Here is a 16,311-nt window from a genome sequence, read left to right on the forward strand (position 1 = left end):
CGAGGAGGGGCGGAGCGGAGTAGGGTGAAAGGGAGAACAGCACTGTGTTTAATGGGGAAAGAGATCAGCTCGGTTAAAAAGAAGAAAAAAAAGAAAGAAAGAAATGCGTGGGAAATGTGCACGTGAAAACAAGAAAACATTGTTCGGGATTTCGAGTTGCTGCAAAGATGCACCATGGAAAATTAGATTTGTCCTTGGGATGGGGTGGGGATGAAGTGTGGGGAGTAGGTTGGTAGGGGAGGAGAGGAGAGGGGGGGTTGAATGGAAAAGGAGATGAGTACCAAACATGCTTGAAACGTGTCAGTGAAAAGAAAAATCATTGTTCGAGAGTTTGAGTGGCTCTAGTATTGCACCATGGAAAACACGTGTCCTTGTAAAACAAACAAAAAAAAAACAACAACAGACAAACAAAAACCACTCTTTAAAAAAATTTTTTTCTTGTTCGAGGCATAATGGTTTGAGGATTGGATGTTTGGGAGGGGCTGGTGGTTAGGATGGGAGTGGAAGAGGAGAAAGCGGCTGAACTGGGAAGGAAATAGACTCGGTAAAAAAAAAGAAAAAGAAAGAAAGAATGCGTAGGAAGAGAAAACATCACTGGAGATATATAGGTCGAACAAGAAAAGCAGCATGGAAAGTAATGTCCTTGAACAAAAAGAGACAATCTCCTTAATTTCTTTTACTCCTTGTTCTTGTTTACAGAAGCAAAAAATGGGGTGAGGATGCAGTGAGGAACTGGAGGGAAGGGGATGAGGGTAGGGGAAGGAGCTGAACTCGGTTCAGAAATTTTTTTTTTTTAAAGGTTCATTGATGTAAAGCGTCCGTGGAAAAGAAAATCGCCCAAGCTTTGTGAAGGGAGAATTGTTTCATGGTGAGCCCGGCCTTGTGCAAAAAAAAAAATAATAATAATACCCATTTATTTTCTGAGGGGAAAGGGAAAAAAGAAGGCTCTGCAGGAAAATATTCTGGCTTTTCGTCGTGAGAGAGAGAGTCAGAGAGAGAGGGGGAGGATGGTGAAGGGGATAAGTGAGAGGATGGAAGAGACACATAGAGAGAGCAGCAGAGAGGATAGGAAAGACTGAGCGAGTGAGAAGGGTGGAAGGAGGGAGGACGAGGGAAATAATTATATTGAAAGACTGAGAAGAGAGAGACTGAGTGAGTGAGAGGGAAGAAGAGAGTGACGGAGGCGTGGAGAAAGGGATGGAAGACAGATTGAATGAGTGAGAGGGTGGGAGGGAAGGAGAAAGAGAGATATTGTAGGAGGAAGAAAGAGACGTATTGAAGGAGAGGCGGAGGGAGGGAGAGAGAGAGATTACGAGATAGATAGAGAGAGAGAGTGAGTGAGAAGGGAGGGGAGAAGACAGAGGGAGAAAGAGAGAGAATATCCGTGCATACGCGTGTGTACTGCTTACCGGTCCGACGTGCATGCGTTTTTGGGAAGTGGGATCAATAATTGTCACTTTGCTGTTCTGTGCTTTCTCTCTTGATCTGCTGGAATTCCCTCTCTCGTTCGCTAACTGGAAAGTAATGTTGGCATGTTTATTATCCCATATTGATTCGAAACCTTCCTTCTTTCAACTTTCCTATAGTTGGTGAAACTCCCCTCCCCCTTCTCTCTCTCTCTGTGTCTCTGTCTCTCTCTGTCTGTCTGTCTGTCTGTCTGTCTGTCTGTCTGTCTCTCTCTCTCTCTCTCTCTCTCTCTCTCTCTCTCTCTCTCTCTCTCTCTCTCTCCATTTACTTCAATGACGTGTGTCAAATTTCGCATAAAACTTGATTTGCTGTTGCAGTGTATTGCTTCTGACATCCATTCCGGTCACTCGAAGTTTATGTTCCTGTTTTGATAACCACAATTACACCACCGATAATAATAATAAAAATAATAATAATAATAATAATAATAATAATAATTGTTATTATTATTAATTGTTAATATTTTATAAGAATCATTATGATGCTTTATTATCATAACAAAACTGAAGTGAGGGCATGGGTCCTTTCATTTTTTGTCATTCTTTCCCAATGAAATAGTTATTTCATAAAGAAAGAAAGAAGAAAAAAAACACTTGCATTTTGATTTTTGCTCTTCCCTTTTCCTACTCCTCCTCCTCCCCCTCTTCTCTCTCTCTCTCTCTCTCTCTCTCTCTCTCTCTCTCTCTCTCTCTGCCTCTTTCTCTTCTCTTTCTCTCTTCTCTTTCTGTCTCTGTTTGTCTGTGTCTGTCCGCCTGTCGGTCCGCCTGTCTGTTGTGTCTGCCTCTGTGTGTGTGTGTATGTGTGTGTGTGTGTGTGTGTGTGTGACGTGAACGACAGACCCTCCCTACCACCCGTTTACCTGCCCTCTCTTGTCCCCCTCACCCCTGTTCTAGTCTAGTAGAGTCGAGTTTAAAACGACGTATTGGGGGGGAAAAAAATCCCCCGAGTTAAAGTTGTTGCTTGGTCTTGGTTCGGTGAAGGTTGTGTTGTTGGACGGGGTGAGTCCTAATGTTATCGTCATCTGACTCGTGTTGTGGTTCCCTACCCTGTCTCCAGTTCTGGTTCCCTGCACTGACTGCTGTTCTTCCCTGCACTGACTCTTGTTCTGGTTCCCACTGACTCCTGTTTTGGTTTCCTACACTGACTCATGTTCTTCCCTGCACTGATGTTCTTCCCTATACTGACTCCTGTTCTGGTTCCCTACACTGACTCCAGTTCTGGTTCCCTACACTGACTCCTGTTCTTCCCTACACTGACTCCTGTTCTGGTTCCCTACACTGACTCCTGTTCTTCCCTACACTGACTCCTGTTCTGGTTCCCTACACTGACTCATGTTATTCCCTACGCTGACTCCTGTTCTGGTTCCCTACACTGACTCATGTTCTTCCCGGCACTGACTCCTGTTCTTCTCTACACTGGCTCCTGTTCTGGTTCCCACTGACTCCTGTTCTCGTTCTCACTGACTCCTGTTCTTCCCTACACTGACTCCTGTTCTTCCCTGCACTGACTCCTGTTCTCGTTCCCTGCACTGACTCCTGTTCTTCCCTGCACTGACTCCTGTTCTTCCCTGCACTGACTCCTGTTCTTCCCTACACTGACTCCTGTTCTTCCCTGCACTGACTCCTGTTCTTCCCTGCACTGACTCCTGTTCTGGTTCCCTACACTGACTCCTGTTCTGGTTCCCTACACTGACACCTGTTCTTCCCTACACTGACTCCTGTTCTTCCCTACACTGACTCCTGTTCTGGTTCCCTACACTGACTCCTGTTCTGGTTCCCTGCACTGACTCCCGTTCTGTGTCCCCCCTCAACCATCCAGACGGGCTGAGCGCCTCGGCGGTGGTACAGATCCTGGTGACAGACGTGAACGACAACAGCCCCTCCTTCCACCCGCTGACCTACACCCTGAGCGTGGAGGCGGGCGTGTCCCCGGGTCCCCTGCTGACCGTGCAGGGCGTGGACCTGGACTCTGGGGACTTCGGGACCGTCACCTACACCTTCCTCAACGACAACGGCAACCAGTTCTTCCGCATCGACGGCGGCAGCGGTGAGTTGATGTGGTGGGCCTGTGTGTTGGGGGGAGGGGGAAGGGTGGAGGAGGTTGAAGTGTGGAAGGGGTGGATGTGTAGGATGGAGGGGTGGAGTGGGGTAGGGGTGGAGGGGTTGGATTTCGGGGCCGGGGAGGTTTTGTGTGGGTGTATGGTGTTAATGTTGTATGTGTGGTATATGTGTGTCTGTGTTTGGTGGATGTTTAGTGCTGTGTTGTGTTGTGGTGGTGTTGATGTATTTGTGTTGTGGTGTGTGTGTGTGTATGTGTGTGTGTGTGTGTGTGTGTGTGTGTGTGTGTGTGTGTGTGTGTGCAAGTGTATGCGTGTATGAATGTAACAAAAAGACAAGAATACTACCCTTGAAATAACAACAGCATAAAATTTAAACATGTATATATGTAGCAAAGTGGATTTTGCTACGGAATTTTTACAGGGACAAAAGGATTTGTTACCATAGGTTCCTTTACGTGGACAAATTTCATGCTGCGCGGGGCACCTCGGTCTGTCGTCTCATCCGAAAGACAAGGACCCATACCACTACACAGGTTTGGCGGAGTGGGCAGTTAAATAATTCCGGTCCATATATATGCGGGACTCAATTCCGTGGACACTCACATTCTTGTCTGGCGTGTAACCATAAGGCCACCGCCCCAATATGACTGAAACGAGTGTGCACGTGAACATCGGTATGCGTGCACACTAATTTAGCGTGTGTGCCCGTCAGGCAGAATAATGTTTTTGATGAACAGGGATTTTCCTGTTGCCCAAATTTTCAGCGTCTTTCTCTTTACATGCTTTCATCTAGATTTTTTGGGGTCTCATCAAACAAATATTTTGCTTAATTGATTTTACTCTCGTTCGTTTTATTTCGAATTCAAATAATTCTTTTGCATGCTTGTTGGTTCCCGGTTTTTGTTTCATTTTGCTTTCTCGCTTTGATGTCTGCGTTATTGAATAACTTGCTTCGTATTGCTGTCGTTGTTTCGCTTTTTAAACTGGAATTCCATCCTTTCCAGTGCGTTCCGTTCGTTTAGAAGCAATGATCTTGAACACTGCCTGTTTTCGGGCGAATGGCTACAGATAACGTTCATGATATGTTTTGGTTATTGGTGATTGAATGTGTTTGGCTCTGTGAGTCTTTCATCAAAGGAAAGCATTACCTGGAGTCAAACGGATAGGCAGGCAGGCAATTAGAAGCATAAAAGGAGAGAGAGGGGGTGGGAACACAAATGCTGCAAACAACACCTCAATTTATCGTCTCATCCGAAAGGCTCGCACCCAGACCACCACTCAAGTTCTAGTGGAGAGAGGCGAAGAGGGACGGGAGGGCAGGGACTAGAAATCCCAGTCTGTGTTTGGACTCGAACCCGCGAACACCAGCTTCCTTGTCGGGCGCATTTCTGCGAGGCCACTGCTCCGCATGAGTTCTGACCAAGATCACAATGACGAGACAAGAGCGCTTATGAGCTAGGGTTTGCTCTGTTGATAATGTGTACCGCCCAACACTCAGCTTTTATCACTGATTGATGTACGTTTACTTTACAATTGAACCAACAGCAAAGTGAGAACTATATTATCAATGGGAAATCATTTACAACGTAGTCTTTTGTGAAGGACTATGACTCTCAAACTAGGAGGCAAAATTGCATTGGCTCTTAGTGTTGCAGCCTTGGGGGCTAGTTGGCCTCTGGGAACCATCACCATCACTGTCCTGAAACCCTCTTGGCCGGGAGTGTGGGGATGTAATTTGGGCAAGACACTCTCCACTATAATCAAATTCTAGCCCAAATAGCCGGGACAGCAGTTACCTTCTCTGCTGTTCTGATGGTCATAGTCAAAAACGACTGACTGTCATAAACACGTGCAATACGTTTTCTGAATAAAAACTGTTGAAACCCAAGACATGATAACAAAGAGAAGAAAGACAGCAAAGAAACAACGCCTCTTCTTGTCTGTCCCCACAGGCACCATTTCCCTCGTGAAGGCCTTCCCGCCAGACACCCAGCGTGTCTTCCAGCTGCAGGTGCAAGGCACAGACAAGGGTGGCCGGGTATCGGACGTACCCGCCCGGGTGCAGATCAGCGTCTACAGCGGCGACGTGCATCCACCCGTCTTCACGCTGACCATGTACAACTTCACGGTGGCGGAGGACGTACCCGTGGGTACCCTGGTAGGTGAGGTGGAGGCTACCGTACAGTCATCATCGTCGTCGTCGTCGTCTGCGGGTGAGTATCGGGGACTGGGGATTATCATGTTGAGGGAGTTTAGTGGCTAGAGAGGGAGGGCATGAGGTCTTTTTCTTACACCCATACACGCATACACTTGCACACACACACACACACACACACACACACACACTCCAAAAACTGTATCGCTGACTTATACCCAGTGTCCTTTTACACGGTGTTGTTATGTTGTAAAAACCTGTGTTTACACACACACACACACACACACACACATATATATATATATATATATATATATATATATATATAGAGAGAGAGAGAGAGAGAGAGAGAGAGAGAGAGAGAGAGAGAGAGACGGTATTGTTGGTCTATAAACCTTTATTTAGGGTTTTCATGACAATCAAATAATTATGATTCTGATTCACACACATCCACACACACACACACACACACACACACACACACACACAGATGCACGCAGACACACACTCACCTACACACCACACACACACACACACACACACACACACGCGCACGCTTCACGTGCATTACTATTTTTCTTCACCGACGTCTTCAACTTTGAAGAATCTAAGTTCAGACCTACTCTGCCTTAAATGACTCACAAACGCAAAAGTACCGGCGTTTAAAACTAGTCGGAGACCAATGCGGTGAGCATTGTTGGCTAACACATGGCTCCATGGTGTTAAAAGGGTTGCTGTGAAATATTCCTCAACCTGTCCTTGAGCACTTCTCTGATAGTCAACAGCAGGATATCGACACGGTCTGATAACTTCCAACCCCTTCAAATGGACCGGTGTAATGCCCCAGATAGACCCCACCCTAATGTTAACTCCATGGATTGATTCATTCTGGGGAAGGTCGGAGTTAGCCCGTGAAGGCTCCTTAGCCCTGATATGACTCAACGCCCTTGAAATTGAATTGGTGTCAAATTAATTAGGAAACACAAATTAGTACCTGGCTGGTGAAAAAAACACACCCAAAAACAAGAGTTTAATTCGAGCAGCCCTCAAAACACTCCAGTCCTTGTCCCAAAAGCACTCCATGAAGAGTCAGTGAGGGGCGGTATCTTTTCGACTTCAACAGTCATACAGGGGGTGGGAGGGAGAGGTACCAGATTAACTCTACAGGAACATAGCTGAGTGCCAGTAACTCCACCAGCAGTGCTGCTGGCCCTGAAACTACTTATTCGGAGTCTTTTTATGACACAGGATGGAGTCATTCTAGTTCTGCCACAAAATGACCCCGCTCAAAATTTATTCTTAATCATAACCCGCATTTTTTTCTAGAAAAAAATGTATTTATTTGCCATTAAAGATTGGGGCTAGGGTAAAGTTGATAAGGGGCATGGGGTTAGGTAAAAATAATAAAATGTCCTGCCTTGAAATTAATTCAAGGGGAGTGTTTCTGGGCCGACTTCAGTGGGGTCCTTTCCAGGCGCTGCACCAGCGTACAGAGTTTCTGTCTTGGCTCATGTTTGGTACATCGTAAAATGGATAGTGCTTTCATTTGTTCAACAAGTTCTGGTATTTGCGTTAGTGTTAAAGTTGAAATAGCAGGAGGATAGGGACTGCTTTACTGCTTCAACAAGACCCGGTATTTGTGTTAGTCGTTGAAACACTAGATGGACAGGGACTGGTTTAGTGTTGACTCAAGTATCTTAGGGAAGTACGTGGCTTTTTTTTCTTTTTTTTTTTTTATTCGTACGTCAGTCTGTGCACACTCGTATTTCTTTCTTCGTCAGTCAGACTTGGATTTGGCGCACTGAACGGTTTCGTTGTGAGAGAAACAGGAGGATTGTTGGGGGGAGGGGGGGGGGGGGGTACATTTTGTGTGTGAGCGTGCGTGCGTGTGTTGTGTTGTGTTGTGTGTGTGTGTGTGTGTGTGTGTGTGTGTGTGTGTGTGTGTGTGTGTCCGTTTTTGTGTGTGTGCTCGTGAGTGCACTTGCAGGCCTATGCATTTCATGTAGATTGGAAAAGACATGCTGGAAGGACAGTCATGTCAGAAATCTCCATCCCTAAATAATTGAATTTCTAATTTCCGGTATCTTTCCCTCCATCTGTCCACCCTCCTCTCTCTCTCTCTCTCTCTCTCTCTCTCTGTGTGTGTGTGTGTGTGTGTGTGTGTGTGTGTGTGTGTGTGTGCTTCTCAGGCAGCCCATGTTAGACCTTATGAGACAAGCATACGAAATGCTTTCAATGCAGCTTGAGTCGGGTCATAGCATCTGGGTGTCAAACGTGCACAACAATAATTTATGTGTCGAAACGAATTTGACATAGTTTTGACGTTGGTTATGTGTATGATTCTCTTGTGGAATAAAAAAGAAAATAAAAGAAGAAAAAAGACTCATTTCATGTTATATGCAAAACTGGCATTCAGAGACAAGTATAATGGTAAAAATATAGATGGTTTTTTTTTTTTTATACATATTTTCAAAGCAGAAAAATACCTCATTTTCATAACAAATAAATGACATAGAGGTGATCTAATAAAATCACAAGTTTCGCACTCTGACATACAGTAAACATTTCGAAAGTGCTCGGTCAAACCACCTGATGACTGTTCTGGCAGAATGATTACACGAAGACGTGCACCTGTAGTCCCTCATACACTGGAAAGTGTCAATAGCTTTAGAGAGAAAGAACGGGCAAGGCAGATGTAAGGAGACTATTTGTTTATCCTGAAAAATCGATACCGAACCGAGAATTAACATTTTCTGGAGGGGATGTGGGGAGAGGTGGGGGGGGGTGAGTAGTGAGTGTGTGTGTGCATGTGAGAGTATATGTATGTGTGTGTGTTTGAGCGTGTGTGTGTTTTCCTACGCCTGAACCACCCTGAACGGTACAACGCTGTCGTGTCCTGTTGTGTGCAGAGATCCGCTACAGCATCGACTACTCGTCGGAGGCGTGGTTCCGCGTGGCGGCGGACAGCGGTCAGATCTTCACCACGGCTACTCTGGACAGGGAGACCCAGCCCTTCGTTCTCCTCAGCGTCAGCGCCCAGGTCACCGTGCCCCAGAACCTGTCCTCCACCGCTCAGGTCAGTTTGGGGAAGGGATGGGGGTTGGGGAGGGCGTGGGAGGGTGGGGGCGGGAGTTAGGGGGGAGGGGGTTCGGCAGTGGGGGGGGGGGGGGAGATGGGAGTGAGGTGGGTTTGTGTGTGTGTGTGTGTGTTTGCGTGTGCATGCGCGAGCGTATGTATGTGAGTGCGTGTGTGCGCGCGCGCGCGTGTGTGTGAATCTGTGAATAGAATAGAATAGAATACTTTTTATTGTCATAAAACCTTAAAGTTTATAAGACACAATGAAACATAAATATGAGCATATTAAGAAGAGAAACATTCATGAACAAATTTCGCCAGCCTTGGCTGTTTAGGAATCTGTGTCTGTAAGTATTGTACTTTACACAATTGTCTAAAAGGTGAATCTCATCTTCTAATCTCTGTGTGTGTGTGTGTGTGTGTGTGTGTGCGCGCGCGTACATGTGTTTCATTCAGACTGGAAAAGACAGGCTGCCAACATACACAATTCAATACAAAGAGAGTAGTGCTCACATAGCATGGACGTTCACTCCGCCAGTTACTCAGAGGAGTGGGGAGAAAGAAATGTGGATATTGCGCTCTTTTTCTTTTTCTTTTTTTCACGTCAAGTCACGTGAAAAAAACAAAACAAAAAAAACTTCACTGTTGTATTTCTTGTTCCACACGCATCCATACAAACATACATGCTTGTTCACAAATATATCACAATCACCCCATTTCACACACACACACACACACACACACACACACACACACACACTCCTTCATATTTTATAACACAAATACACTGCCAAGGTAAGCACTTACAGAACATCACACTATAGATAAATGGAGCAGTAAACAAAAGACTAGAATTACTGTTCATCTAGACTGATTCTTCAGAATGTTCTTAAACACGACTATTTTCGTCTGACTCTCCTCTCTTCTCTCCGTCACTCTTTCTTTCTGTCTCTCCCTAATTCTTCAGTCAGTTTAATTCTAAAAAAAAGCAACACATTTTTGAGTTGGGCTGAGAGGGAGGAAAACGAAAGAGCGCAGAATAATGTCTGCAATGAAAGAAACAGCACACATTCTATTTTCTTCTGCCCTTACTTGGTTACTTTTACACTTATATCTCTCCATTTTCTGATTGAATTAAGCAAACAATGGCGACACTTCATCCACTTTCCCCTATTTCCCACAGCTAACAATTTCCTTTTTGGAAAATGTTCGAAAATGAAATTCCCATTGTTTAGAAAAAAATATCATTTTGATAAAAATAGCAATTACCCCATGTTCCGAGTATAAAACAAGCAAGATATAGTTTTCTTCAGTAATTCCTGATTTCTGTTAATAGAATGTCATAGATGGGAGAGTGGACGAAATAATTTCAACAGATTAGTTATTACGAAAATTGAATCCTAAAAATGAGCACCCATTTCGTATTTTCAATTTTTTTTCCCCCGTCTTCTATATTTACCCCACAATGAATATGCGTTACGAAGTAGTTTTGTCATGTAAATCTTTCTGCAGGCCAAATCAATATGCCTGCAGGATTCTTCCATTACTTCAATGGTCTTCTCTCCCCGAACTCGAAAACTTTTATATTGATTAGTGCGATTATTCTGAATCTCATAATAGTGCAATCTCTACAGAATATTCTCTCCTTTCGCAATCGAGCAAGTTTCCTTGTCAATACCATCGCTTTCAAAGCGTCGCAAACATGTACAAAGACAATTAAATCTCTTCGCCCCTTTCCAAGCCTCTGCGAAGATTAAAATGCGATATTTCTGTTTCAAAACCCTTGGGCGGTTATTTCACAGTAAGGTATTGTCGCTCATTCTTGTGTTTGCGTTCTGGTATGTGAGGGAGGGGTGGTGGGTTGTGTGCACACGCGCGCGCGCGTGTGTGTGTGTGAGTGTGTGTATGTGTGTGTGTGTGTGTGTGTGTGTGTGTGTTTGTGTGTGTGTGTTTGTGTCTGTGTGTCTGTATGAGCGGGGGAAATAGGTACAGACGTGACACTAATTAATATCTTAATCACTCTATGAACAAAGACGCAGTATTCAATTACATGCTACGCAAAGCAACACCAGCCCAACTATTTTTCTGCATGAGCTGTTCTACCAAACACAGGTAGCAATGTGTCGTCCCAATGTTTCGTCCCAATGCGCCTATTTATTTCGAAGTGCATGGCACCATGATTATGTCAGAAATTCAAATGCATATGATGCTCCGCCCAAGATTTTTGAGAGAGATTTATATCCCAATTCGTTTCAGTTTTTAGCATATCCAAAACTCATTTTTGTGCCTGTGTGCACGCCTCTTTGTCCATATCGGGATCTGAGCATGTTTATCTGTACACAATCACATCTTAGTATCCCATGTGTAGATTGTGTTTGTGTGTGTGCATGTGTGTGTGTGTTTGAGAGAGAGGCTGAATAGGCGAAACGGGAATGACGGGTCGGCTAAATAGGACAAAGAGGACTTTGAGGTTGGCCGCACCATCAAGTGGGCGAATCGGGAATCGGCGAATCGGACCTGCTCTTCTTCCATCTACCACTGTTTATTGCTCGCCACAACTCTACAAAAACAGCCGTCAATCGAACACAGGCGGGAAACAGTCGCATACGTGATTTCGTTCAGCCTAAGTATAGAGCGTAATGTTTGTGGACATCATTGTGTGAACAATAATAAGAGGAATCGAACCGTTTGTTGTTTTCTGCGTCTTAATGGTTATTTGATGTTGTGACAGAGTGAAGCGCAAGCGAAATTGTGACTGAATAATACCCAAGCTACTTTGTTTCATATTCAGGAAGAGGTGGGCTTTTCTATGAGCTTGGTGACAGACTAAACGTACTCCCGCACCCCCTCCTCCTCCTCCTCCTCCTCCTTCTTCTTCTTCTTCCTTCCTTCCTCCCCCTCCTCCTCCTCCTCCTCCTCCTCCTTCTTCTTCTTCTTCTTCCTTCCTTCCTTCCTTCCTCCCCCTTCTCCTCCTCCTCATCCTTCTCACTCCTTTTATCTTATTCTTCTTCGTTCGTGGGCTTCAACTTCCACTTGTATTGTATGAGTGGGATTTCATGTGTATGGCCGTTTTTACCCAGCTCGCCATGTAGGCAGCCCTGTTCCGCATTCATGACAGCTTCTGTGTTTCTTCTGGCTTCGCTGTCGACGGTCTGAAGCCACCAGAAGCCTCAGAGTTAGCTGCGGGACAATTCGACAACGAAACGACAATAAAACCACATTAGAAGAGTGCTCGTGTTCCAGTCAGAACTGAATCCAGATGCTTCAGGTTTGATTGTACGATTCCTACCCCTTTCCTTCCCGACTAGCTGTCTCTCTCAACCCCCCACCCCTCACCCGCATCCCCCGTCTTACGACACCCCTACCCCCCCCCCTCCCCCCCCCCCCTCCCCCCCCATGTCATTCCGTTTACACCGTGGTCTCCCTACGATGCCATCTTTATGCACTGTTCCAACACTGCTTATCCTCTGAGGGCGCACACGAGTTAGGAACGTTTGTTGATGATGATGAACAATGCTGGAGCTGATAACGACGCTGCGGCTTAACAGGACTGGTGTCTCATGATACATTCCGACGTTAACCAGGCCTGAGAAATGCCGCCACCTACAGTGTTGGTCAGAAGTATTAGCAACACTCACAGATACGCACCCGTGAAGTGGATGGATCTTGACTGTGTGATACCAGTGTTCCCATTTGATTCCAATGCACACTCAACTTCAGGTGTGGGCAAGCCACGGACCGAAAACATCCTGCCTCTGATGGGGCTCGAACCCGCGTGGTCCTAAACGTCACTTCGAGACGCAGGCCACTTCGCCACGACGGCTGCTCAGGGTACAAACTTGTCAGCCTGGTGTTTTGTACCTTTGACGATGCGGTCGGTGGAGGCTTGGTCCCGTTGTTCACAGGCGTCTGAGCGTGGTTAAGTTACCGTTTGCCCGTGTGGTGTCTCTGTAACATGATTTATGCTTTGTTGATGACGTTACTCGAGAAGGCTACAGTGTATGTGTGTGTGTGTGTGTGTGTGTGTGTTTAAGGTTAGCAGAGTAAGTACTAATCAGTGTGCTACGTTCTTTCTCTCTCTCTCTCTCTCTCTCTCTCTCTCTCTCTCTCTGTCTCTCTTAAATCAAATCAATCAATTTAAAAGCACTTTATTAATCCACATGGAAATTAAGTTGTGCAATCACAGACTCGTTGTAAACACCAGCATAAAATTATCATGCGCAACATAAAAAGAGATTAAAACTAGTCAAATAAGAGTTCCCAATAGCTGACGATAGACAAACCCTCCTCCCCTCCCTCCACACACATTCTTACATTCTCTCTCTCTCTCTCTCTCTCTCTCTCTCTCTCTCTCTCTCATATTCTCTCCTGTCTCACTCCGTCCTCACCACTCTGTAATCCACTTCCTTGCTCTCCTTTTCCATTTTTCTGTCACCTCCACCCCTCCCCTCCTCTCTTTCTTCCTGGCCCCTTCCCTCCTTTACTCTCCTTCTGCCTCTCCCTCTCTGTCTCCCTTCTTTTTCTCCCCCCTCCCTCTCTCTGTCTTCCTGCCTTCCCTCCTCTCCTCCCCTCTCTCTCTGTTCCCCTCCCCTCCTTTACTCTCCTTCTGCCTCTCCCTCTCTGTCTCCCTTCTTTTTCTCCCCCCTCCCTCTCTCTGTCTTCCTGCCTTCCCTCCTCTCCTCCCCTCTCTCTCTGTTCCCCTCCCTTCCTTTACTCTCCTTCTGCCTCTCCCCTACTCCCCTCCCCCCCTCTCTCTGTTTCCCTACCCTTATTCTCTGACACCCTTAGCCCCCCCCATCCCCCACCCCTCTCTCTCTCTCTGTGCCCCATTCTTCCCTCCTACCCCCATTCTCTATCATCCACTTCGCTCCTCAACCCCCATCTCACTGTCACCCTATTCCTCCTCTCCCCACTTTTCTGTCACCCCCTCCATCTCTCTCTCCTCCCCCCTCTCTCACCCCCCCCCCCCCCGCCCCCCACCTCTCTCTGTGTCGTCCACTCCATTCCTCTCTCTCTGTCGTCCACTCCAATACTCTCTCTCTCTCCACTTCCGCCTCCTGCAGATTTCTCACACAAGTTATGCCTTCGAGCCGTGCCAGTGAGCAGTCCATCTTGTTCAGTGTCCTGTGGGGTTGAGGAGGTGGGTGGAGGGAATCCCATGCTGTTTTCTTTCCATCTGTCCCTCTGTCCCATGCCCTGTGTAACATGATTTATGTGATGATGGTGAGCTTTCTCCCAGTTCATCGCGAGTTGGAGTGGGTGTGTGAAAAAAGCGATTTGACCGATGATATATGCTGGGGATATGAGGCATGGAGAGGTTGTTGTTTTGCTGTTGTTGTTGTTGTTGTTTTTTTGGGGGGGCGGGGGGTGTTGGGGGGTCGGGAAGGGGGGTGCGGAGGGGGCTTTTATTTTTGGTTTCTGTTTACCTCTGTTTGCGCGGTGTGTGTGTGTGTGTGTGTGTGTGTGCGTGCGTGTGCGTGTGTGTGTGTGACCTTCCCTCATTGTCTTTTTCCCCTCCCCTACCTCCATCTGTATCAAGTTTCAAAATTTACACATGTATGGTTAGATTCACCATTAATGTTTCCATACTTCTCTCTCTCTCTCTCTCTCTCTCTCTCTCTCTCTCTCTCTCTTTCTCTCTGTCCCTCCTCAGTTGTCATTGTCTCTCCTTCCCCTATTACCTCCCTCTATATCACATTTCAAAATTTACACGCCATATAGTTTAATTTATCTTGAGTGTTCCCATCCCTGGGAGGGAGGGCGCTTTGTGTTGTGTCTGTGGCCGTGGTGGCATGATTTGATTACCGCTATCCGCTTTCCTGCCGCTCAAAAATGATTTGTTGTTTGATGGTAAAGATTACAAGAAGTGTGTGTGTGTGTGTGTGTGTGTGTGTGTGTGTGTGCGTGCGTGCGTGCGCACACGCGCGTGCGTGCGTGCGTGTGCGTGTGTGTGTGTGTGTGTGTGTGAGAGCAGAAAAAAAGTGTGCGATTCTCTCTGTTTCTCTGTCTCTGCCTCTCTGTCTCTGTGTCTGTCTCTGCCTGCCTTCCTGCCTGTCTGCCTGCATGCCTGCCAGTCTGTTTGTCCGTCTGTCTGTCTGTCTGTCTGTCTGTCTGTCTCTCTCTCTCTCTCTCTCTCTCTCTCTCTCTCTCTCTCTCTCTCTCTGTGTGCAGCAGGTTATAGTACTGCCGACAAAACATTCACCCTATTCGATGTAGTCCATAATCATCTCTTACGAATACTGCACATAGCATTCGTAGACTTCCGGAAAGCGTTCGATTCTACGAACAGAAATTTTATAGGGAGTACTTTAGGGAAAACACAACTGGGGTCATGGATAGGGGCGTCTACGATTCTGTCGTTGTATGTGTTCGTGATAAAGGTGTTTATTCCGATATATTTCAATGCTCACGAGGTGTAAAACAATGATGCCTGCTAAGCCCTCAGTTCTTTTCATTTTTCATCAATGTACTGGTCATTTAGTTGCCGAAGAAGGGTAGACATGGAATCTAGGTGATCCCTGGGGTAGCAAAATTGTTGGGTTTTTTTTATTCTATAAACTTTTGATGTTGATCTTTCGTCTGATACACCCATAAGGTTAACAAAACCAGTTAAATGTTTTTTCTCTTATTAAATGTTAAGGAAAAAGTCGGGGGTCGGGCGTTGGGCGGGGAGGTGTTCAAGCAGATGGCATAGTACGATGCCTCACTGAAATTGAAACCCTCGTCAGTCCATGTGGCCACAGATCCTGTCGTGTCTGTCACTGGAAAAAAAGTAATAACAGTTTTTATTGAATAAATAATAATGATGATAACAATGATTTTGCGGCGCTGGTGTTGCTTACAGAGGAGGTTGGGGTTATTGTGCGGAGTGTAAAGGGGGTGAGGGTTTACTTTGTTATCATCTCTGCGTGTGTGTGTGTGTGTGTGTGTGTGTGTGTGTGTGTGTGTGTGTGTGATTGTAACATGATGTACGGTTGTGACGGTGGGGGATTGTCGGGAGGGGGCAGGAGGGGTGGGGAATCATCTGTTTCTGTCCCGCTGTATATACGGATCAGCTGTGTGGTTGTTTTGGGGTTTGTTTTTTTGTTTTTTTTTTCAGAGGAGGACGAACGCCACATGACTATTATGTAATGTGATATAACATAAACATTAAACATTCCCCCAAGCACCTATCTACGTGCATCACACACACACACACACACACACACACACACACACACACACACACACACACACACACACACACACACACACACACACACACACACACACTCACACTCACACACACACACACACACACACACACACACACGCGCGCGCGCGCGCGCGCGCGTACATGACAGAAACACACACACACACACACACACACACACACACACACACACACACACACACACACACACACACACACACACACACACGCCTCCCCACATCTTCTGTCACCGCCCCACCCACCCCACGACCTGTCAAAATTTGTTTTAGTTTGCTGCCACGAAGACCTTTTTTTATGCATACAATAATGTCAAAGATACACGTACCCATATAGCCCTATCGA

General features: G+C 46.1%; 1 protein-coding gene across 1 annotated transcript in view; it reads left to right on the forward strand.

Moving 5' to 3' along the window:
• LOC143284019 (protein dachsous-like) overlaps positions 1–16,311 on the forward strand; it is a 161,979-nt gene that overhangs the window by 112,497 nt on the left and 33,171 nt on the right. The window contains exons 4-6 of the mRNA XM_076590566.1: positions 3,286–3,513; positions 5,479–5,739; positions 8,591–8,757. Coding sequence (XP_076446681.1) covers positions 3,286–3,513; positions 5,479–5,739; positions 8,591–8,757 — 656 coding nt within the window. The remainder of the gene's footprint in view (positions 1–3,285; positions 3,514–5,478; positions 5,740–8,590; positions 8,758–16,311) is intronic.

The sequence above is a fragment of the Babylonia areolata genome, chromosome 7 (assembly GCF_041734735.1).
Source record: "Babylonia areolata isolate BAREFJ2019XMU chromosome 7, ASM4173473v1, whole genome shotgun sequence".
In the NCBI taxonomy this organism is placed as follows: domain Eukaryota; kingdom Metazoa; phylum Mollusca; class Gastropoda; order Neogastropoda; family Buccinidae; genus Babylonia; species Babylonia areolata.